The 24,462-nt window shown below is 41.7% G+C and overlaps 1 protein-coding gene across 8 annotated transcripts in view; it reads left to right on the top strand.

Moving 5' to 3' along the window:
* MLLT3 (MLLT3 super elongation complex subunit) overlaps positions 1–24,462 on the top strand; it is a 220,479-nt gene that overhangs the window by 97,955 nt on the left and 98,062 nt on the right. For 5 of the 8 annotated variants that reach the window (XM_089779180.1, XM_089779178.1, XM_089779179.1 and 2 more), the window contains 2 exons: positions 14,197–14,279; positions 18,080–18,223. In XM_089779180.1, the coding sequence (XP_089635306.1) occupies positions 14,197–14,279; positions 18,080–18,223 (227 nt within the window). Of the gene's footprint in view, positions 1–3,470; positions 3,595–14,196; positions 14,280–18,079; positions 18,224–24,462 lie in introns of all 8 variants that reach the window. The other 3 variants (XM_089779182.1, XM_089779185.1, XM_089779184.1) reach the window with 2 other exon arrangements.

A 24,462-nucleotide genomic window follows, 5' to 3' on the forward strand; every position in this document is an offset into this window, starting at 1 on the left:
GACGTACTGTATGTTTGAGAATTAGAGTTTGGAGAAATAAGAAGCCAAGTCACTTCAGTACTGGTATTTAAGAACTGTGCATACAGGTTTTTGGGGACATTCTGTATGCTATGGGATGAAATATCATTTTCCCTTTTTTTTTAAAGTATTACAAAAGATACTTTAATTTCAGAAAGCTCTCTTATTTGAAACTCAATGAACTGTGGGAATTTCTATGCTAGATTGAACCAAAGTATTTCCAGCTGTGTGTAGTTTTGTGAATGTAAATTAATAGGATTGTTCTGCTTGATTTTTGGTAACAGGAAGTGACCAAGTGAAGAAAGGTGGAAGAATTTCTATTCCTATGGAGTATTTTAAGTAATCAGGTTGTTTGTGTGCTCAGGCAAGAGTTATTAAGCTGGCGAATATTGTTTTGTCCTTTCCTTGTGCTCCTCCATTATTTGTAGAAAATAAAAAGGGAAATAGATGCCAGATCAAGTGCATAGACAAGGGAACATAGATGATGATGACATTAAAACAGGAAATGAATTAGGTGGTGAATTCATATTCAGAAGGATTGTTGTTAAGATTGCAGAAATTTAGTAAGTCTAAAGTTTTCATATTGGTACTTGCATATAATATCAATAAAATAACAGGTATCATTTTAAAGCAGTTGTTTACTAAGGTCTTGTCTCTATTGAGAGTTTCACCTCTTTAACTTAAAAATGGTTTAAGAACTGATTTTTGTTAAAACACAGTGCCAAACATAGTGTGGATGCTAAATTCAATTTAAATCAGTCTTGTGTTCATTTAGCTTAAGCAAATTCTTTATTTAATTTAATTAAATTCATTTAACAAGGTTGAAATTGAATTAAGAATGTGCATACTTTGTTTGGCACTGAATTAACAACATTAGTTTTAAGATCACTATTTTATTTAAACTACTGCAACTTTGAATAGAAACAAGTCCTTGTATCTGTTTGGGGGCCAAATTCTGCTTTAGGTTTTCAGACATTTTTGTGGTTCTTGGTATGTGATATCAACCACTTACTGTTAGGCTATTTTCCTGTTTTACAAACTCAGAAATAATTTTATACAGGTAGATGAAAAAACTGTTGAAGGACTGCCTGCAGGCAGTGGTCCTCTCCTGGGAACATTTTAAATATTGCTACATATGCACTGTGTTCCAAAGGCAGAATGTATGGCCCTTATGGTCAGGGATCATAGTTTTTCATGATTTATATCCCTACAAATTCTCCGATTTAAAAAATAAAAATCTGCACATTTCGATGATTAACATGAAATGCTGAACTTCAGTTTCCCTAGCCACAGGAGTTCAGATATAGAGAATCATGTACTGGAAGCAGAGATAAATGGGATTCTACTTCATATGCTTTTATTTTTTCACAAAATGGGAAAAACAAAGATTTTCTGTGAAAATGCAGATTCTTCATTTTTCCATGGCAAACAAATTTCCAAGATCCCTGTTTGTGATCGAGGGTTAATTCAGTAGTTTTCTGAGTGAGTGATCTATTTGGATGAAATTTCTCTAAGAGTAGAGTAAGAACAATAAATTCCACCATGTGTATTACACAGACTTAATTTTAATTGATTAAAGTGCAGACACAACTTATTTTTGAGATACTTTTAAAAGATGCAACTGGGGAAAGGCAGAGTAAATGAATTTCATGACTAAAAGCCAATTACTTTTGTAGACTAATACAGCTAAAATCAACAAAACATGTATGTGAATTGCACTCTTCCTGTATTGTGACTCCTGGGCTAATTATCTGCAGATTATCTATCTGCAGAAAATACAGTGTTCAGCAGGTGTCTAGGGTCTTTTTTTACCTTAATTTTTTAAACTCCTGTCTAGAACCAGAGGAAAATAATGAAAATCATGACTGAAAATCAGGCTGCATGGAATATCATCCCCAAGATTTTTTTTAATCACACTGATTTTGGTTTAGAATGCCTTTCACAAAGAAGCAGCTTTGTGTTTAGGCAAAAATCATGTGTGTTTTCACTGGATGTAGATTAGCAGTGGCATAAGCAGAGTATCAGAGGAAGGTAGGTTATTATTAATGTTACTCGTTGATTTATTCATAGTACATGGCAGAAGAAAAATGTAAGTGTGAAGATGTGCTGGTACCCAGTAATTAGGTGTATAGGTTCTCATGTTAATGGTCCCTCATCACTGCCAGCGTGAGCAGTCCTGGCTCATGCTGGGTGTCAGACACTGTGCCTTCACTTTTTAAATGTACTGTATGGTACCCAGCGCAAGCTGAGACAGCAGAGTCCAAGCCTTGTTTCCATGCAGGAAGGGAAGTTTACTAGTTTACTAGTATTGTGCCAAAAACATTTGGTGCTTGGTGGTTGGTCATGGGAGAAGAAAGAGGAAGTCAACTAAGGTAGGAAGAGACACAAAACATACTCAGGGCTTTATTTTCAGGGAGACAAGTGTTTTACCAGGGAGGTAACTAAAACATGATATTTAGGTTCCTATAACATTATAAGTGGAGTCAAGACTCTTGTAGTTTTTATCCTGAGGTAGCTAGTTGCAGTCTGTACAGTAACCCTCATCTGAGGTTAGCCTTTTCTAGTTTACATTATGGTTGAAAACTAGAGTGCCTCTTTTCCGCTATATTTTTTACAGCAGCATAACAAATACACGATAGGCTATACATCCTCCAATGAATAGATAACTAATATTTCAGAGTTAATTTCTGGATGGAAGGAAATGCCAAAATTAAGGTTGCCCTTGCAATTTTACTTCTCCCTTTATACATATGCATTAAAATACATACTATATCACACCATTTCTCTACAATCTTAGTTACACATAATGTAGTATGGAATAAGGCTGTCAATGAATGCGCATCAACATTGTGCCCTGCGTTAATCGCAGGTGGAGACATTAAAAAAAAGTGAGTTAATTGCAGGCATTCCTGTGGAGCCTGGGATCAGCTGTGCAACACTGCCCCTTTGAAACATATACATATATACAAAGTGTATAGTGCTCACTTTATATTTATTCTTTATTCCAAAACATTTACACTGTAAAAAAACAAAACAACAACTTCAGTTCACCTCACTGAAGTATTGTAGGTGGGGAGCTTGGTATCAGCCCCTTTGAAATGCCACCACAGCACTTCAGAGGGGCAGCGTGACACAGAGCCCAGGGTCAGCTAGAATTGCTGTGCAGTGCTGTTCCTTAAAGCTGTGGCGGCTTTTCAAAGAAGCTGATCCCAGGCTCCCCGCCTACAGTACTTTAGTGGGGTGAATTGAAGTGTTTTTTTTGTTGGGGTTTTTTTTTACAGTGTAAATGTTTTGAAATAAACAAAGTGAGCACTATACACTTTGTATTATGTGTTGTAATTGAAATCAGTATATTTGAAGATGTAGAAACATACACAAATATTTAAATAGATAGTATTCTTATTGCTTAATAGTGCGATTAATCATGATTAATTTTTTTAATTGCTTTACAGCCCTAGTATGGAGTAATTATTTGGGCATGCCAGGAAGTCTGGGGAAGTACAGTAAAACTCCAATAGTCCGGCATCCAATTGTACGGCGCTCCTGATAATCTGGCATCAAACTGGCAAGAGCCTAGTGAGTGAGCTTCGGCAAAAATGAGTCACAACGCAGAAGCTGCTGAACTGAGCAAAAAGGATTAAAAAAATAAAACATTACAGTATATGATATCCAGTATGTACAATAAAAAGGGTTAAAACACTTTATCTACAGTATATACTGGATACAGATTTTTTTTATATATACAGGCAGTCCCCGAGTTACGCGGATCCGACTTATGTCGGATCCGCAGTTATGGACGGGGATTTTCTCGCCCCAGGGATTTCCTCTGGGGCGAGAAAAGCTGCTCCCCGTCTCCCTGGTCTGCTGGGCGAGCCAGCAGACCAGGGAGACGGGGAGCAAAGGTGCAGAGGACCCGGGGCCGGACCCGGGTCCTCCGCCGCTTTGCTCCGCGTCTCCCTGGTCTGCTGGGGGGGGACACAGCTAGTGCCCCCCCAGCAGACCACGGAGACGTGGAGCAAAGCCCGGGGCCTATGGTAGAGCAGGTGGGGCGCTGCCGGTTGGTCCCGCAGCACCGCTCCTTGGTGCTACTGGACCAACCCGGCAGCACCCCAGCTGCTCTGCCCCAGGAGTCCTGATTCAGCCGCTGCTGATCAGTTTCAGCAGTGGCTGAATCAGGACGCCTGGGGCAGAGCAGCTGGAGTGCTGCTGGGTTGGTCCAGTAGCGCCGCTCCTCGGTGCTGTGGGACCAACCCAGCAGCCTTCCAGCTGCTCTGCCCCAAGCGTCCTGATTCAGCCGCTGCTGAAACTGACCGGGGCTGACTCCAGGAAGCCTGGGGCAGAGCAGCTCTGCCTCTGGCTTTCTGGAGTCAGCCGCTGATCAGTATCAGCAGCGGCTGACTGGGGGACACCTGGGGCAGAGCAGCTGGGGTGCTGCTGGGTTGGTCCAGTAGCGCCGAGGAGCGGTGCTGCGGGACTAACCCGTCAACACCCCAGCTGCTCTGCCCTAGGCGTCCCCAAGAGCAGCTGGGGTGCTGACGGGTTGGTCTCGCGGCGCCAAGGGTCGGCTCTACCGGACCAACCCAGCAACACCCCAGCTGTTCTGCTGCAGGCACCCCCGATTCAGTCGCTGCTGAAACTGACCAGCAGTGGCTGAATCGGGGACTCCTGGGGCAGAGCCGGACTATCAGAAGGGAGGGCTATGAGGGGGTCTGGGGTAGCATCCCCCCACCCCACCCCAGACCCCTCATAGCCCCCCCTTCTGATAGTCTGGCATATCTGATAATCCGTCACCCCCTGGTCCTAAAGGTGCCGGATTATCGGAAGTTTACTGTAGCCAGTAAATTGTACTTACAAAACAGATTCAAGTGTATGCAATCCAAAAAATTGCCTATCTAAAAATTGGCATTTATAGGCCATCTGAGTTCACAACTATGTTAACTTTGTGGTTTCCATCCTTATCTTCTGAATTCCCTGTAACCGAGACTGTAGTGCATATTTTTTTTGAAAAATCAATGGGTGCTGACAATCACAAAAATTCAAAATTAACGTCAGAAAATTTACTATCTTACATGTCTAAATCAGTAAAGATCTATTGAACATTGGTTTTGTATAAAACAATGAAAATATTACGAGCTGGTAAATGTAACACCAAGGATGAAAGAAAAATTGTCATTGTGGTTGAGAAATAGATATGATTATGTAATTCAAGACTGATTGCAAACTGTATGCAGTTGAACAAAAAAAACCCCAGAACTTTAAACTGATATGAGTTTTATATTGATCCTTCCTGACTTTTGTGCTTCATTGTGCAAAATTCACACTTTTTTTTGTTTGAAATTAAAACTTTCATTTTAAATGTAGTGAGTAATTGTCGACTATTTCCTCCTCATTCTTCTGTATGAAAAAATGCATTGGCCCAACTAAATTCTCTTTGGGTTGTATAAAATCCTCATTTTAAATAAATTGCCATTTGAGGAAGCACGGTACCATTGGGAAAAGGGTTGACAGAGCCTGGGGAATATATGACATGTTCTTTAATGGCAGAAGGTGCCCTTTGGTCAGAAGATAGCAATACAAGCTGTAGAAAATATTTACTTCACCAAGTGGCCCAAAACCAAAACAGCAGGGTTGGCTAAAAGCAGCAAGCGCCTGCAATGGAGCACCAGCTGGACACTCATGGCAAAGGGGTGGGATGGGGTATATGTGTTCTGCTAACCTTCCCTTGGAAGTGAATCCTATTTCTTGCTGATGGAGCTTCCTTTAAAGCAGATAGTGACCAGAGCTGAAATAGCACACCTGTTACTTTGAAAAATATGTTGAAATAATGGGCATATTTTAAAAGACACAAGGTAGCTCTTTTGGGATACCTCTGGTATCCCAAAATACCCCCGCTGTCTAGATATACCCCTATTGACTAACCAAAAAAAAAAATAAGAAAAGTAATTGTCTAAAACAATTCTATTTTTTTTTTCAAAATATGTAGGAGTTGCAGAATATATGATGGCATGGCTTATCCTAGTTTTACTGGCATTTGTCTGGAATGATTTCCATAACTCAAATGTAACTTTACCATTTGTGAATAATACATCCCTCCCAAACTCACATCCATGAGGCTTGTAAAGTTTACTGAGCCATCGTGAAGGAGAGTGGGTGCATGTTATGCTCTTTCCTGGAATTAGCCTTTATCACCATCTTTTCCAGGAGAAGCCCCTGGAAACTGTGTTTTCACCATCTTCCATTCTAGTTTTGGTTTTTTTCAGTCCGTAATGTTCATGTAGTTGTCAAATATGCTTCAGTGTTTCCTTGTTAATTTTCAGTCCTAACTGGAAATTTTACTGTAATAACCCTGTTACCCTAATGAAGACTGCTACTCATGACTTCGCTAAGAGGAGTAAGGAAAATTCACAAATGCTATTCACAAATAAGTAGAAAGTTTCTGTACACCAATGGGGGGAAAAAGCCTTTTAGTTAGCCCTTTGACTCTCCTAGAGTATAGACTGGAGTCTCAAATTACACAGCTCTTTCAGAGATACCTAGTGAGGATGTGTGTTTCTGGGTGTAAGGCTGCTTCTGTGAACTCTCAGGACATAGGGCATTAGAATCTGGAAACAATTCTAGCTGTGTCTGCAGTGAATTAAAGTCAACAGAAATAGAGATCAAGCCCTTTAAGATTATTTTGGAGTGTTAATTACTATTAATACTTCATCTGAAACTTATTTTTATATCTTTTGTGTATTCATGCTGAAGGGATGTGTATTTATAAGGATACTGGTGCTTTTTAGCCCCAGTATTTTTCTAGTATTCAAAATGCACAGAGTGTTTCTTTGAATGTGAAAGTCTGTAAGGTGTGTGTGTTGGAAGAGTGAAATAACTTTACTAAAGTTGCATCTCATGTTAGAACTAGAAAGCTAATGGCTATAAGTGATAGCTCTATGCTGTGCTAACTCCAAAATTGCTCTGCTTTTATTTCCTTTTTATTACCAAAGGCCCCATTATCAGTTTTTATATTTCATGTCTTTTTAACAGTCATTGCTAACAGATTACATGAACAGCTATATGTTTTTAGTTAATTCCGGACAGTTTCTCAGATTTGGGTTAATGTCCTCTGCCATGTAAAAGCATGTGAATAAAACACAGGTAGGAGACCAGTGACTCAGGTTTTGGAGGAAGGAAGGAGAAAAATAAAAAAACAACCTGAAACATTTATTTAAGTAGTAAGAGGCCCGTTCATCCTGAGACCTAGGAATAGGACTGAGTTGTGCTATAGAGCCAGGGCCAGAACCAATTTGGGGTGGGGGACAGAGCTTGCAGTTCTAGCTTGCCTTGTGACATGGGGCAAGTCACTACATTGAGGTTCTCAGAAGCTCCTATGGAATTCAAGCACTTATCTCCTCCTATTAGAAATGGGTTTCAAAATCACAGTTTGAGCCCCTTAGTTCCTCAGTTTCCTTGTCTATAGAATGAGCATTATGATACTTAGTTCTTTGATGTCTAGAAATGGAAAGTGCTGCATAAGTGCCAGCTGGTATTTATTAATTTACAAGTTGACTACAATTTAGTTACTGGAAAAATGTTGCATTGATTGGCATTATCTATATTTTATTTGACTTTGAAGAGCATTGCAAGAGCATTTACCAATAGCAAACTACAGCGTTGTTAGGTGCAGATGCTGACGTTGTTCGGGACCAGCTTTTCCAGCATAGACAACAAAAAACTGATCGTTTTTAATCTCTTCCAAAATTCAACAGAATTATGAGTTTGGTTTTGCTTTCATGTAATAAGACAGTCCCCATTAAAAAAAATCAATGTAAACCCACATAGGCAATACAGTAGCAACTGAGGGAATCAGGCTTTTTTCTATAGTAAGCATTGAAATATGAAATACTAGCAGATGTACCTGGTGTTGCTCAGGTCTTTAACTGAAGGGTGTTTTTTGTTTTTTTTAAATAAATGAAAAATGTACATGCTTTATTTCAATTGTATTTTTTTAAATGAAGGAAAATAAAGGCTGGAGTGAGGGTTTGGGGTAAGGTGGGTGGCATAGGGCAAGAGGTTGGGAGGGGTGTGTGAGGGTGGGGAAGGGGGTCAAGGCCAGGCATAGGAGCTGTAAGGCAGGGAGGATTGGGGGAAGGAGGTGAGTGCAGGACTCAAGGCAGGGGGCTCAGGACAGTGGTTGGGGGGCGAGAGGAGAGACTTACCAACGTTGCGTGTGGTGGCGAGGGTGGCACTGCTCTGGCAGCAGCTCCTCCCAGGGGAACATGGCAGTGCTCCCAGCCAGCGGCTATTCCCGAGGGGCCGGAGCTGTGCTCCTTGGAGGGCATCTCCTGCCAGGAGGTGGGGATCTGGGTTTGCATGCTTGTCTGGTGGAGGTTGGGGCGGTGGAGGTTGGGGCTCTGTAGGCTGGCTCTGGACTCAGCTACTCCTCCTTGGCCTACAGCCTGTTCAGGAGAAGGGGGGGAGGGGGAGCAGGCCCCAGTCTGCTGCTGCCCCCTGGCTTGTAGCTGCTCTGAGGGGGCCTTGTTTGGGGCACTGCCCCCATCATTCTGCAGCCTGGTGGTGGTGCTGGTGGCACTCTGTGGACTGGCCCCAGCCTCTAGCTGCTCCCACATCCTGCAGCTGGTTGGCGAGGGCTTGCTTTGGGGACTACCACTGGCCTCCAGTGGCTCCCTCCATCCTGCAGCCTGTTTGGGGGGTGCTCTGTGGGGTTGATCAGACTCTGTGCACTACCTCCCACCTTCAAGGACCTCTGTGCAGCCTCAGGCTGTTTGGGAAGAACAGGTTCTGGGGTCTGCCCCCTTCTTCCAGTGGCCCCTCTGCAGTCTGCAAGCTGTTTGGGAGGGAGGTGAGGTTCTGGGGGCTGTCCACCTCTAACTTTCCCCCTGCAGGCTGCCAGGAGTGACTCTCCAGGGGCTTCCCCCAGCCGTCTGAAGCCCCTTCATGGCCTGCAGGCTGGCTGTGGGGGCCAAGGTGCCAGGGGCTGCTTCCTCCTCCAGTGGGTCCCCCCATGCCTGCAGGCCTTTCTGGGAAGGCTCCATGCTCTGGGGTTTGCCCTCTCCTCCAGCGTGCTCCTTCCCCCCCCCGCCTCCCGGCCTGCAGGCTCTGAATCTGGTGGCAGGGGAGCTGCTCACCCAGTCTGTTGGCAGGAGAGTTGGTAGAAGCTCATTTTGTGCTGCAGCTGCATCCAGCGGGGTCTCTCAGTATCAGGGTCTCTCCTCTGTGTCCCCTCCCTTTTGCATCTCTCTCCTCTCTGCCCCTTCTCTCCCTGTTGTGGAAAACAGTCCCATTTTCCAGGCACAGCCAAACTCTGACCTTGGTTTAAGTTAGGATAAGAGGAAGCTGCATACCAAATTTGGTGGTCCTAGCTCTTACAATTTGGCAGGAATTGTTGAACAAGCGGACTCACAGATGTGCAGAAAGGCGGACTCACCGACAGACTCACTCTAAAATATACATACAGGCAGTCCCCAGGTTACATACAAGATAGGGACTGTAGGTTTGTTCTTAAGTTGAATTTGTATGCAAGTCGGAACTGGTGCTTATTGTAGGGGAAACTCTAGCCAAACATTTCTCCAGAGCTCAGTTTTATTCTCCCACACCTCACTTCCCTCAGTCCTTTATTCTCAAGCTGAGGTGTCGACTGAGAAAAGCCGCTCTGCGTCTCCCTGGTCAGCTGGGGGCGGGTGCTAGCTTTGTGTCTCCCTGGTCTGCTGGGGGGAAGCAGCTAGTGTGGGGTTGCCTCACCCCGTTTGTAAGTAGGGATCAGATGTAAGTCGGATCCATGTAACCCGGGGACTGCCTGTACATAGATAGATAGATTTCAGATACGGCTATTGAGTGGATGATCTCCATATTTTGCACAATTAATTACATGACAGTGAAAACTGCAAGTCAATTACTGTTAGGACAATCCTTTACTTGTGGTTTACTTCCCAAAGAATTCCTCTTTGGAGTTGAAAATTCTGTGACTGTCATGTGCTCATAGGTGAACTTGTGTGTATTAGATTTGAAAAATAAGTCCTTACTTCCTTTTCTGGTTTATGGAAATGATGTACAAGACCTTACTTTCTAATTTTCTAAATGAGATTGTAGGCACTTGTTGTTTGGATTGGGTTACAAAAAGAATATGTAAATTAGTCCAAACTTCTCAAATCTAGATTTCAAATTCTTTAGGTCATGGATTGCCACCGCCTCTTTGTATATAGCCCATAGCAGATTAGGCAACTATTTTGGTTGGGCCTACTTCACATATTACATATGTATCGTTTTCTTTGGTTTGTTGTTAATATATACCTGGATATAGTAAACTCTATACTTCTAAATATATGCCACAAAATAAATGAAATGATGTGCTGTTTAGCATTGTTTGGTGATAGAAGCTCCTGTTTTTCTAAAAATAAATATTTCTGATCTAATATACTGCAGAATTCATTTTTAATTGTTACAATACGGTGGAATTACCCCTTGTCCACTTATGCCAGACCTCAGCAAAACTTCCTACTGTGTTTGCTCTTTGCATGCATCTGTATTTGCTAACTGTTCCTGTCTGTCAAATAAGTTCTGTTTTCTTTTGAAGCTCCACTTTTTTGTTTTGGTCATTACAGTATTTTGTGGCTTTTGGAGTTTCTGCCGTTCCCTGAGAATTTCCCATTCTCCCACTCTCCAGCATGTTTTAGCGAAGGTTAAATTGCATGTACAGTTGCAGCAGAGTGGAATACTATGGGAACCTCTGAAAAACAAAATGAGAAGCCTGTGCCAGCAGATTACTGGCTGAGCTTGTACAGAGGATCTGCTCCTGCCAGCAGTTATATTAATGGGTTTCACAAGAGCAGGGAGGGAAACAGGATGGCTTCCAAGGAGCTCACTTTGAATACTACAGTCCCCATACACATAGAGTGAAGCAGCTTTATTTGCTCTGTGCCTTTGTTCCACAGCTCCCGCTCTCTCCTGTCCTCCACACCCTCCACCCAGAATATTTCATTTTAACTTTAAGATCAGCCCTCCAGGTTGGAGAAACAAAAATAGCATCCTATGATAGAATGTGTATGTAACCACGTCAGTCTAAGTTGCAATGAAACCTGCATGCAACAATCTAGGTGCCTGACACTGGAGAATTCTTGAAAGCAGTGTTTGTTTCTCTGCTCCTTTCAGCCTGTTCTCCTCATGTTCTGCTGCACCAAGTGTGTAAAATGGGTGCAGTGCACTTATTAGTTCCTTTTTACTGCTGCACTGATTTGGAACCTCCAATCTCCAGAGGTTCTGCTTTTGCTCCAGATGCCTCGGGTTGCTAGATGTCTGGTATTGACCTGAACAGTCCAGTATTTTCGCCTCCTGTCTGTGTGTAATTAAAAAAAAAAATCAGAAAATACTGGACACCTAAAATGTCCAGTATTTTCTGGGTTTTTTTCCCTGCCAGGAGGCAAAAATACCTGGGACCTGCAACCCTACGACACACTCAGCAACTGGGCCCACACCCGCCCCCTAACCCCCACGGATCCCCTGCTGGGCCTCTTGACCCCTTGCTTAACTGGTTCCTCAGGGACATGTCTTGTGGCTGGAACAGAAAAACAAAATGGCCACTGGCAAAAAAAGCCTCTCCTTAAAGGGGCCATGCTTTTTCTTTTCTTAACTGCTGTTGGGGTCCCCCCTTTTTTTGGATCAACAACTTTGGTTTCCCCCTTTTTTTCCTCAACAGAATTTTATTTCCTGGTGTTTTTTTATGGGGGAAAGTGGGGGGAGGGTGTTCAGTATTTTTGGTTAAACTATCTGGCAACCCTACAGACAACTTTTCTTTAAACCTGTAAATACTTCACAATGTGTTAGTTACATCTTAACTATTCAAAATTCCTAGATTTTTAAAGATAAGTTACCATAGCAGGATACAGCAGAATTTCAGGTTCCTGTTGAGGAAGGCAAGCAGGTGACCAGAACTTTGCTGCAATCTGAGATCATTGCACAGTAAGCTGAAATCAATGGCCATTGTCCTGCTCTGGAAATCCTGGCCCTAATTTTTAGGAGTTTCCCAGGGAGGTCCAGAACACTATGAAGAGACTTGTTCTTTGACAAGACCAACCTTTTCAATGAAAAGATGGAGTCTTTGCTCTTTCTAAAGATGGTGCTGTGATTACATTTACACCAAGCTCTAGGAGGAAGTACCACAAACAACAATTGAAATCAGCAGTCCTAGAAACTACTTTGCAAAAGAAAGAGGGTTCAAAAGTCACAGTACCTTAAACCTTCCCTATTAACCCAATCCATCCACCAGCAAAGATATACCTTGAGTTAGGTATTTGGGAACCACTGCTGACAGAGTTTCCACCCAAGCCTCTGTTCCTTGGTGGCCATCTTGCACATTTTTCCCCACAACTGAAGACAAACAACAGACAAGTGTCTCTCCCTATCTCCTCCAAAAACCCCTTTCCAGTCACTCTTCATAGACCACCATCACAAGGAGATTTTCCTTCAGGAGGTAGACTCACTCCCAAGTTGGGGAGAGAGTGTGTGAGTGCCTATTCAACGTGAAGGGCAAAGGGTTCTATTTGAAATATTTCCTAATTCCCCCAGAGAAGGAGGGGTGGAGACCCATTTTTGACCTATGATGACTCATTTTATTCACAAATTACAGTTCCACATGGTTACACTGGCATTGATAATACCATCACTGGAAAGTAAAGTTCACAGCTCTGGATATGAAAGATGTGTATTTTCACATGGATATTTGCCCCACCACCAAAAATTCCCTAGGTTTATGGTGTGCTGTGGCCACTATCAATACAGGGTGTTTCCATTTGTTCTAGTAATTGCTCTCAGGTCTTCACCAAAGAATTTCTAGTAGCAATGGGACAGGTCCACTTTCTTCCCATATTCAAGCAATCAGCTTCTCATTGGCACATTTAGAAGCCCTTGCATTCACCATGTCTCCTCTTCATTTTGTATCATCCCTAGAAGTTTGTGTGAACATGGAAAAGTCTGTCAGGTTTATAGGAGCTATTTATTCTGTGCTCCATGAAGGGTGAGGGCTTATCAGGTGATTGACACATTTCATGCCATAAGCACCAATTTATGTGTATCAGGTGAGTACAGCATGAACACCATAGTGACAGTTCACTCCAGAATGGGGTCCTTGCTAAGTTGGTGGAAAGATGTTTGGTATGGGTGTTCCATATCCCACACTCAATAAGGCAGTAATTATTGATGTCTCCCTACTAGTCTGGAGTGTTCAGAAAGATAATCACATGGTGCAGGGCAGGGTTACTTACTAGATTGTAATTTGAATTTTTTGAGATGTGTAGTCCCTCTGTGTGTTCCGCTATCTCCCATCTTCCTGACACGTCACATCTTTGCAAGATTTGCGTTAGAGAGCTAACAGAAGAGGTGATTAGTCTGCCTCTCACTTGTACCCTTGGTACAGTGCAGAGCAGTAGGAGAGCAAGGATGTAGACACAAACCAGTTGACACTGCTTGCAAGGTTATTTCAGTTATGGGTGCGTGGAACGGACACCCTCACTGGAATACAGATAGGGACCACTTAGATGCACATGACGCATCTAAGCCACCCTTTTTACTCGTGCTTTTATTAATGTTTGAGTCTGTATGTGTATGTTCTTCTTCTCGATATGTTTTTAGAAGGTTTTATGTCCCTCTGGGGTCTTTTATTTTAAATTTGTATATATATTTGTATTGTGTTTAAAATTTTTGTAAGCCACCTTGAGTATTTTAAATAGAGCAGTGGGGTAAAAATATTTTTTTAAATAAATATATATAAATATATTGTGCCATATTTATAAAACTTAACTGTTTTTCTCGACTCTTGGTTGGCATGGAAAAGCAAACTTTAATACAAATTTTATGATAGGCTCGTGGATTCTACATATTTATTTTTTAGTTACATATTTTTAGAGGTGATAATAGGTATAGGCCTTAACATATTTTGCACTGAACTCAGATTTAATTTTAAATATGCTATTTTAAGAAGAAAGAATAAATTTTAAAAAAGAAAAAACTCATTGAAAATGCGTAAAGCATCAATTTTATGCCCTCTGCACTCTGTGGAGGGAAGTGTTGAAAAAAATCTGCTCCAGAAACTGTGACCAATTCTGTACTTGGATGTCTAACAAATGCTCATTCTGATAACCATTGTCATTAAAGAGATTTCCCCCCACCCTCTTTTTATTGTTTCAGTGTGTAAAGATCCACCTTACAAAGTTGAAGAATCTGGGTATGCTGGCTTCATTTTGCCAATTGAGGTTTACTTCAAAAACAAGGTGTGTAATCTCATCCTGTTCATCTTCCTGCAAAAAAAAAAAAAAAAAAAAAAAAAGCAAGTTATTTGACAGTTTGCATTTTAATTCACAAATCCCAAAAAACTTGTTAAATGCCATCATGAAAAGCTACTACAAATGCTACGAATTATGGTATGAATGATACAATAGGTTTGCTTAATCATTTGTGAAGATTGATCTATAAAATTAGATTACCTGAGGAAAATTCAGGTTTATTAGCTTTTCTCAGGAAGCTTAGAAAGTTTTTTAAAAATACTATAAAAGCTTTTTTTTAAGAAGCTGATTTTGATGCTGTGTGTACAATGATGCCATTGTCCTAATTAATATTGTCAATTTTCTCATTTGTTTGCTTTTTTTGGTCTTTAAATGGAAACTTTGTAATATTATGCCATCTCTGAAAAAAATAATGTAGTGTAATATGAATATTGATACTTTTGAACTCAGTGTTACCAGGGCACTCTGTTAAAAACAGTTTTTTTGCTATTCCACAAAGAGTCCAATATTGTGGTTTCTCCCAATATACTTTCAGATCGATACTCTGTTTTCTGCAGGTATTTAAGTTAGTTTAATATGGAGATTTTACTGAAAATATATTAAATGGACCCTATAGCTAATAATATTTTAGATTTGGGAGGAATGGAGAGGAATAAGCAGAATTCACATAGCTTCTTTAATTTAGTGTAAAGAACTTGAATTATTACAGCATTTCAAGTTGCAGACATATGGCCAATGTGGTTTGGTGGCGCTGCTGTTGTAAATGAGATACAAGCATTATTAGTAGCTTATCTTGTAATACTGAATTGACCAAAATGTAGCTTGTGTTACTGGCTTGAAACAGAAGTATGCATTTATATATATATATATATTGCTTAAATATCTCTTTTTAGAATTTTGAATAAGATCAGTGCACTAAAAAAAAGTCTTATGTAGCTAAAGCATTCATTGCAAATGTGCTCATTTAAAATGAAGTTTAGAGAAGTGCATGTACACTAGTTTCAAAATGCTTTTAAGTAGGCCCAACAGTGTTCAGTTCTTTTCTATGGAAAGTTCTGTCAAGATACAATACATGATTTATTCTGCTTGTCCTATTTTAAGATTTGCTTAGGTACCCTTTTAAGTTGTTGGTTTTCAATAGTAGATGTTGAATAAGATTTGCAATGTTCCCTGTATCAATCTGTGGAGAGTAGGCCTTACTCTGCTTCACCCAATAGTGGAGAAAGAAAGAACTGATTTAGTGAATTAACTGGTTTTTTGGGTGCATTTTTGATGCATTTGTCTCCTTTAGGGAGCAACTTGGTTCATTCCAGGATATCTGACTTTATTATAGAAAAGCAGTCCATTTTTTGGGTCGTTAAGCCCCATCCGTTCAGAGTGCAGCCCAAAATCGGGGACTCACAGTCAGAAGACAGTGATTCATTGAAGCGTCTCTACAGAGGCTTCCTGCCCGACATTTCTTTTTTTGTTTTCCACCCAGACTTTTGGCTGCCTTTGCTGAATATGGAGGCCTTGAAGTCACAGGAGATCTCCAGCAGGAATTATACACTGAAATCAAGAACAAGGCTCCAATGATTACAGCTCACTTCACTCTCAAGGAACATTTGGAATTGGAAATTTGCAAACATCCTTCACTCCTGTTTTGGTACCATGGAAATCAAGAAGCAGAGCTTGTATTGCATGTCAGCCAGTTCTTCACATACATGCAGCATCAAATCCTTTGCTGGGCTCAATAGCCCACAAAGGGGAAAAAGACCCCAAAATAGGACCAACTCCCATTGGCGATGGTCCCTTCCTTCAGCTAAGATACTACATTCTCCTGACTCAACTACTCTCCCTCCCCCAAGCTGCATCACAGGGTTTCCAGTACAGAGGAAAAAGAGATAGATTGGAGGAGCAAGAGGAGACAGATGATCATCACTTATTCAAGGTAGACAACTTTTTCCATTTCTGAATGAGAAAGTATCCAAGGTATATGTAGACAAGAAAGGGGTGCAGGAAGCCATCTGCTGTGGACATTGGACTCAAAGAATTGGAGTGTGTCTGTTCCTGCAATTAAAAAGGAATTGGTAGAAAATCCAAAATGCTCTTCCCTCTGACAGAAAAATATTCACAACTTTAAGGAGTCACAGGAATGCAGAGAAGCATATGGCATATTCCGCTGCAGAGAGGGTGCAATTAACAGCGGTTGATAAATGTACAGTGGTCATTTAAAAATGCGCTTTTAGCTCCAACGTTTCAGTACTTGGAAAAAATGCGCTATTATTTTTTAAAAGGGTGTGTGAACCTACACAGGGAGCTTAAGTGAGTTTGTGTGTTGTGCCCTCTTTTTAGGCCCACCATTGACTGTGGCTTTTAGCATCTTACAGTAAATTTCTGCTTTGAAGTGACAGGCTCTGGTCATCAGATGTTCAGTAAAATTCTCTGAAGACGCCAGGCGATGCACCTTTTTCAACTTGGGCTTATATAACACACTTGTGGTACCACCACAATAGCCAGGGCAACTGTGTGGTTCTGCCCAAATAGTTTGGGGGAATAATTCATTTCATTTTTCACAGGAAGCCACATATTAGCCTCTGTCTTCATCTATGGTACATTTCAGTCTGGGCAATCAAGAAACTGGTTCATCTAAAGGGGACTGCTTTCCTCTGTCTTCAAAAACATCTTACTGCAGACTGCTTATCCCAGTTGCTTTTTCTGGGTCACTGCTTCAAGTTTAGAGATAAACCAGCGTTGAAGACTTAACCTGACTTGAAAATCTTTGTGTTGAATTTTTTTTTTTTTTACTGTAATTAAGGTTTCCACGCTTCCTGCTGTCCACATTCCTGGAATCCTGAGGAGTCAAAAGTAAACACTTTTTTATATGATTTAAGCACCCATAGTATGCTTATCGCTGAATGAGACTCAATTACAGCATTCCTTCTGAGTAGCTTATGATCAAAAAGACATGCTGGATGTATGCTGAAACTGGTTATACGTGGGAGAAACAAGAACTCTCTTATAAATCTGACAGCTTATTTTCTTCCATTAGTAGTTGGTCTTGTGTGTCCATGGTTTGGTAGCTTGTGTTGTATAACTGGCAGGCATAGAGTGCTGAATGATGTCCATTGTTGTTGTCTTTTAGGACTTGCTCGTGTAGAGCAGTTGCCCCATTTAGGGTTTCTAGAAAAAAAAATATGTAAGGAGAGCTGTGAATCTACAACATGGTGAAGTGATTGCTTGTCCTGGTATTAAAAATTGTAGCGTGATCATTGATATTAGTGACCTTTTTGGTAAAGGAGTTTTCTAAGTGATAGAACATTGGTGATCTCTTCCATGTCCTGTGTGACACATCCCCTTTTACTCCCTATTGGTACAGGGAACATGGAAAGCACTATATGTAATTACTACCTGAAAATGTCATTCCTTACTACCGTAACAATAACAAGTTACTTGATTTATTTTGTGATTAAATGTTTGAAAATCTAGTTCATTAGTCTGAACACTGGGCAATTAGATTATCAGTAGTGACAAGGAACAAAATGAGCAGAGACCGTTGCAGTTTTATTCCTGTTAACATTTTCTTTTTACTGCTTGTGAAGAAGAATCAGCCTCAAATTACTACAAAGGACCTTAAAATAAAAATGAATGTTGCTGCAAGCTTTAGGCCACTAGTTTTACTATAAGAGAACAGTGAAAACGTTCGTTTAAATTGACATCATCTTATTTAATGGTTTTATGTAGCCCTCATTTTCAAGCTAATTATTTGTGGTGTTAGATTTTTCTTTTTGGTTATTTTCAACCCCCAGGAAGAACCTAAGAAAGTCCGCTTTGACTATGACTTATTCCTGCACCTTGAAGGGCACCCACCTGTAAACCACCTCCGTTGCGAAAAGCTCACATTCAACAACCCAACTGAAGAATTCAGAAGAAAGCTGCTAAAGGCAGGAGGGGTGAGTCCCACACCCATGTCAAAAGGCATCACATTAAAGAACTTGCAGCTTATTGCTGGTGCAATGAGTGTAATAAAAGTTGCTTTGAAACTAAAATTAAGTGGAGTTATGTGTATGATTAGGTTACTGCCTGTAATTTAAGGGGGGAAGAAGTAGGCAGATCTTATTTTTTTTCTCTGACTGGTTATGGTTAAACTCTTGACAATTATTTCTGCAAAGGCAATGAAAAAATTTAGTTTATGGATAGAAATTCCTTTATATAGGCCTCTGAAGTTGGAATACAGGCAGGCCTGCTAACAGGGGAGGTACAAGGGGGAAATGGCCTCGGGCCTCAGAAAATGCAGTGGTAGCAGCCAGAGCACCAGGCCTCTCGGAATTGCCATCGGCGTGCCAAGCTGCATGCTCCAGGCAGCACTAAGGGCTGGCAAGGAGGTGCACAGCCATGTAGGCAGCTCAGCTGTCCTTGGCCCTACCCCTTCCACTCTGGGCCACAGTCCTTGCGGGAGCTTGGAGCTGGCCCAAGAGATGGCAGTGGCTATCAGCTCACTGAATACAGGATACAAACCATGATGAGATGAAGTAACAGAAACCTGAACTTTGCATAAAAAATGTGAATATAGTGTCTGGAAAATTAAATGGACCAAGTTCACCAATTCTGTGTAAGGCAGCATGAATGGGCTTCCCTTACTCTGAGTCTGCATTAGATGTATTTATACCTACTCTTCTGATTTGTAATACCGACCGAGTTAGGGTAAGTTATACAGTACGAGCCAGAAGACCACATATGAACGTGTATGTTAAGCAAACTTAGGGTTTGTCTGTGACCCTGCAGGTAAGACTGTGAGGGTCTGAAATTCAGTGTCTGCTAGGATGCTGCACTGTAACTTCCTTGTGTGTAAGCTGCAAGTGCCAAATATAAGTACCTAATGAGAGGACTATATTAACGAGAACAGCAACATCTAGCTGGGGGAGTTTCAGCCCTGCATGTTGGTGTGTGTCATAGTCCAAATTGTGGGGCAATGTAGGTTTAGATTTCTTTCAATATCAGTTGAATGGGTGTTAATAAGCCTAAGGCAATATGTTAGTGTAAGAGGTCAAACTAACTTCAGAGGAAAGTGTCTCGCTGTTTTTGTGTGGGATTATATGACGGAATAGCTTATGCTTATCCACTGAGAAGTCAAAAGTAAATGTAAAGATTACTAGTGGGCAGTGCCCCCTGCTCGCTATGCTCATCAACCCCCCTCTTGGGTGGAAAGGGCCCAACCCCTTCTTCCTCCCAGCTGCCAGGGATGGCCCAGCCCCAGCTCCTCCCCCTCCCCCGCCAGTCCCTGCTCTTGCCTTCTCCTCCGGCAGCTGGAAGGGGCCACGGCTGTGCTGGGCCCAGCTCTCCCCCGGCAGTTGGGAGGGGCCAGGCTGGAGCCAAGGCCATGCCAGTCCCAGTCTCTCCCTCCCCCCCCCAACTTCTTCCACCACCAGGGAGGGCTGGGCTCAAGCTGCGGCAGCCTATGGCTCTCCTGGCTGTTGGGAAGAGGGGGGGAAGAGAGGGCCGGGGCCACAGGCACCCCAGCTCTCCACATGGGTTGTGGGAAGGGCCAGGCTGGGAGTGGCTGGGGTTTGGCTCCTGTGGACACAGAGCGATGTGATGACATCACTCTGTCGTCCCACAGGAAAAAACATTACAGAGAGAGGTTTTTTTTTTGGCTATGTAGAGAATTTGTCAAAAAAAGAACGTCTTGTGTATAGGTTGCTAGGTGTCCGATTTTGAACCAGACAGTCCTGCATTTGAGCTTTCTGTTCGGGAAACAAATTGAGAAAATATAAATGTCCAGTATTTTCTAAATAAGATGTATTGTAGATTGTGATGTAATGTCAAGTGTGTCCAGTATTTTTGTTGAAACCATCTGGCAACCCTACTTGTGTAAATTTATGCAGTCAGAAAGGGGTGGATCAATCCAAAAAATGGCTCAAGGTAGTAACTAATTAGAAAGCCACTACTCATGGACTGAAGCTGAAAGGGGATTAGTTTTATACACATTTCAAGCAAAATGCCTTAGCTTTCAATCTCTGAAAATAAAACACTAAGTAAAAGGTGTGCATGAATTGGAGGAGGGAGCTGAATTCTCTTAGAGAGGATTCTCTTAGATAGAAGAGAACAAGACTTGTTGTTGTAGTAACATTGTGTGGGTATTCAAGATGAGCTACATTGAACTTTAACTTGCATTTGCTAGAGTTAGAAGGGCAGCCCTGGATTGGACTTACTTCTGGCTTTTATTAATGTGCTTATATAAAAGGCCAAACAATATTTGAAAATATTTGAAAAGTCCCTTTTTTAATGCTTAACATATTGTACAACAGTCCAGGCTTGATTGGTATTGTAGAATAACTTGAATGTACACTTTCTAACAGTTTTGATTATTAAAATCCCTCCCTGAGTGTGTTGACTATCTTCTTGTCATATATTAGTTGTCCAGCTGGATGATTAGTGTCTAACACATTCAATTAATTTACAAATTTTTTAATTTCATGTAGTGCCTAGATGCATTTATTCCTCTTGTTCTGAATACATCATTGTCTGTTTAATTAATTGTGCATAGGCTTATTAGGTGTCCAGTTTTGAACTGGACAGTCCAGTATTTCAGCTTTCTGTTCAGGAAACAAACTGAGAAAATATAAATGTCCAATATTTTCTAAATAAGATGTAATATAGATTGTGATGTAATGTCAAGTGTGCCCAGTATTTTTGTTTAAACCATCTGGCAACCCTAAATGTGCATAATTTTCTCTTGCTAGTTGAAGAAGACAAATCAACCACCATTGTCTTTCTCTCACCTCCCTCATGTACCGGCAGTCAACTAGACATCTGTATCTGAGGCTACTAGTCTTTCACACATACCTCTGTTAATCATCTCTCTGCTTGTGGTCTACATCTAAACAATTCAGTACAGAAAAAGCAATAAGGTCTTGTTCTTTCAGTAGTAAGCTAAAGGTCCTTATAAGCCTCCAGTATAGGAAGTCATGCCTGACCAACCTGATTAGCTTCTGTGACAAGGTAACTGGCTCTGTGGATATGGGGAAGATGGTGAATGTGATATACCTTGACTTTAGCAAACCTTTGATATAGTCTCCCACAGTATTCTTGCCAGCAAGTTAAGGAAGTATGGATTGGATAAATGGACTGTAAGGTGGATAGAAAGCTGGCTAGATTGTCGGTCTCAAAAGGTAGTAATCCATGGCTCGCTGTCTGGCTGGTGGACAGTATCAGCCCCAAGGGTCGGTTTTGTTCAACATCTTTATTAATGACCTGGATGGATTGCACCTTCTGCAAGTGCATAGATGACACTAAGCTAAGGTAGATAAGTTGAAGAATAGGGTTCAGGTCCAAAGTGACCTACACAAATTGGAGGATTGGGCCAAAAGAAATCGGAGGTTTGACAATGACAAGTGCAGAGTCCTGGACTCGGGATGGAAGACTTTCAAGTACTCCTACTGGCTAAGTAGCAGTACGGCAGAAAAGGACCTAAGGATTATAGTGAATGAGAAGCTGGATATGATATGAGTCAACAGTGTGCCTTTGTCGCCAAGAGGATGCATTAGTAGGAGTATTGCCAGCAGATCTAGGGAGATAATTATTCCCCTTTGTTTGGCACTGGTGAGGCCACATTTGGAGTACTGAGTCCAATTCTAGGCTTCCCATTACAGAAAGGATGTGGACACATTGGAGCAAGTCCAGCAGAGGGCAGCAAAAATGATTCAGGGCTGGAACACGTGACTTATGAGGAGAACCTGAGGGATTTGAGCTCTTCTCAGAAGAGAAGAGATGGGGCTAGGTATGTTAAATTTTGGTTAATTGAATAGTTGATTAACTACATGAATTCTTATTGGTTAGTCAACTTCTGGGGAGCCCCCTGTTAACTCATGCTGCTGTCTCTCTATCAGAGGCAGCAGCTCGAGCTACCAGAAGAGAGGTAGTCTGCAAGGGGAGCTAATTTAAAATCCAGCTCACTTTGTGGACCAGCTGCCTCCCCTCCAGGAGTGTGGGAGTACGCGGTGGGAGGGAGGCTGAGCTCCCGGGCTGAGTGTGAGCCAGAACTGAGCCAGGCTACCTGGCTCCTAATACAGTTTAAATGCAGAGCTGCAGTGGGTGTAGGTCTTGGACCTGACACAAACCGGGACTGAGGTGGGCTGCTGGCCAGCCTTTTAAAAAAATTTACTGAGTGGAGGCAGGGAGAATGCATGTAGTCTATAGCATTAACCTATAAGCCTTTGCTTCTCGGTTAATTGACTGTACTATTACATCCCTAGTAGGGGTGAGATTTGATAGCAGCCTTCAACTACCTGGCTCCAAAGAGACTGGAGAGAGGCTATTGTCAGTGGTGACAGATTACAGAACAAGGAGCAATGGTCTCAAGTTACAGTGGGGGAGGTCTAGGTTGGGTATTAGGAAAAACTGTTTATTAGGAGGGTGGTGAAGCACTGGAATGGGTTACCTGAGTGGGGGTGGAATCTCTGTTTTTAAGTCCCAGCTTGACAAAGCCCTGGCTGGGATGATTTAGTTACGGTTCATCATGCTTTGGGCAGGAGGCTGGACTTGATGACCTCCTGAGGTCTCTTCCAACCCTATGATTTTATGATTTTAAGACCCGTTTTACATTTCCTAATGTAAATTCTCTTTGCTCTTTGGGACTGAAAATCTGCCCCTCCCCTCTATCCTGAAAGGTGACTAAATAGACACCTGACAGCAGCCATTAATGCAAGTAATACTCTTCAGGTCAATGAGTATTTTCAGCAACATTAATCGAGGAGTGCTTGCTCCATCCTTGCTTCAGCTTCTGTATTCCCCTTCTGTGGAAACCAAAACCATGAATAATCTTGCATCTACATCTCAGAAGTCAAATGAAGCCACTTCAGGAAACATAAAGACCTAGTGATTTATCTCTGTAGTTGGCAACATTTAAGACAAAGTAGAGTTATTCTCTTTCAAGATGAATAGTGCTCTATAAATATAAAATACCATGTTTTCTTTTCAGTTGTAAAAGGTGACTCTATGAAAATCTCTTAAATTTAGAACCTTTCGATGGGTTGTTTCATGGCAGTATGGAAAATGGCTTTTTGTCCTGCATTAATCTTCTCTGTGTGAGCACAGGATGGAAAATACATTATCCTACATCTGCTTTCCTGGAAATGATTATTTTCTTCTTTCCATGTACCAATTGATGCTGAACTATTACTGTTCAAACCCCATTTAGTTAATATTCCCTTCCAAATGCTCCTCTTCTCTCTTGGGGGCTCTAGGGTTAAGGAGAGACTGTAGTTAGAGTATATCTTCCCTCCATCCGAAAAGGTGTCTGGCAGGCTTAGCGTAAGCATGATCAGTATACACATTCTTTGGAAACAAACTGAAGCTTTTTCTTGAGGCATGAGAAACAAATACAGTGTAGGGATGTAAGCGACTAGTCCCTCAACTAGTTGGTTCCCCCACCCTCTTGCTGCCTCTGTCTGCTGTTAAAAGCTGATTCCCCCAGCACCATCTCTGCGGGGGGTAGGGAAGGCAGGTGGGTAGCAGGGACCAGGCGTGAACCAGGAATTACCTGACTCCTGGTTTGTGCTTAGTCCCAGACACACCTCTGCTTTTTAAACGTATTCAGACGCTCTTAATACATTACATGTATTAATGCACAGCAGGAAAGACCCAGCGAGCTGGGACATCTGATCCCCGGCTTGTGCAGGGTCGTCCATCCCTCCCACCGAGGTGCACCAGCCTTTTAAATGGATTAAGAGCCAACAGAGCTCCCTGCTTTTTGATTAATAGAGTAGTCGATGGAAAATCCATCAACTAGTCATTTAGTTGATTGAACTAAATTTAACATCTCTAGTAGACTGGAGAACTATTTCCTAAGCCTATTTTCAGACTGTTAGAAAATACTGGACTTCACCCATAAGACCAGCTTGGAATTTCTTGGCACCATGCTATATTTTAATAACTGTTGTCTCCTGTCAAATATTACATTTGGTGTCATCGAAGTTGAAGCACAAAAATGTCTTATTCACTAGAAGTCAGAGAATCTTAAGATTCAGCTGAGTCTGTGCAGCTGATTTCCCTTCCAGAATTATTTTCTCCCTTACCACGGAAAAGATAAGGGTTTAATTAAACCTTGGAGCTGATATTTCTCTAATCAGGAAATTTAAGGAGACACTTCATTCAAAATAATTGTACAAAGGTTATGTCCAATTTACAAGTC

This window comes from Pelodiscus sinensis, chromosome 6, assembly GCF_052426305.1.
Source record: "Pelodiscus sinensis isolate ZL-2025 chromosome 6, ASM5242630v1, whole genome shotgun sequence".
NCBI lineage: Eukaryota > Metazoa > Chordata > Testudines > Trionychidae > Pelodiscus > Pelodiscus sinensis.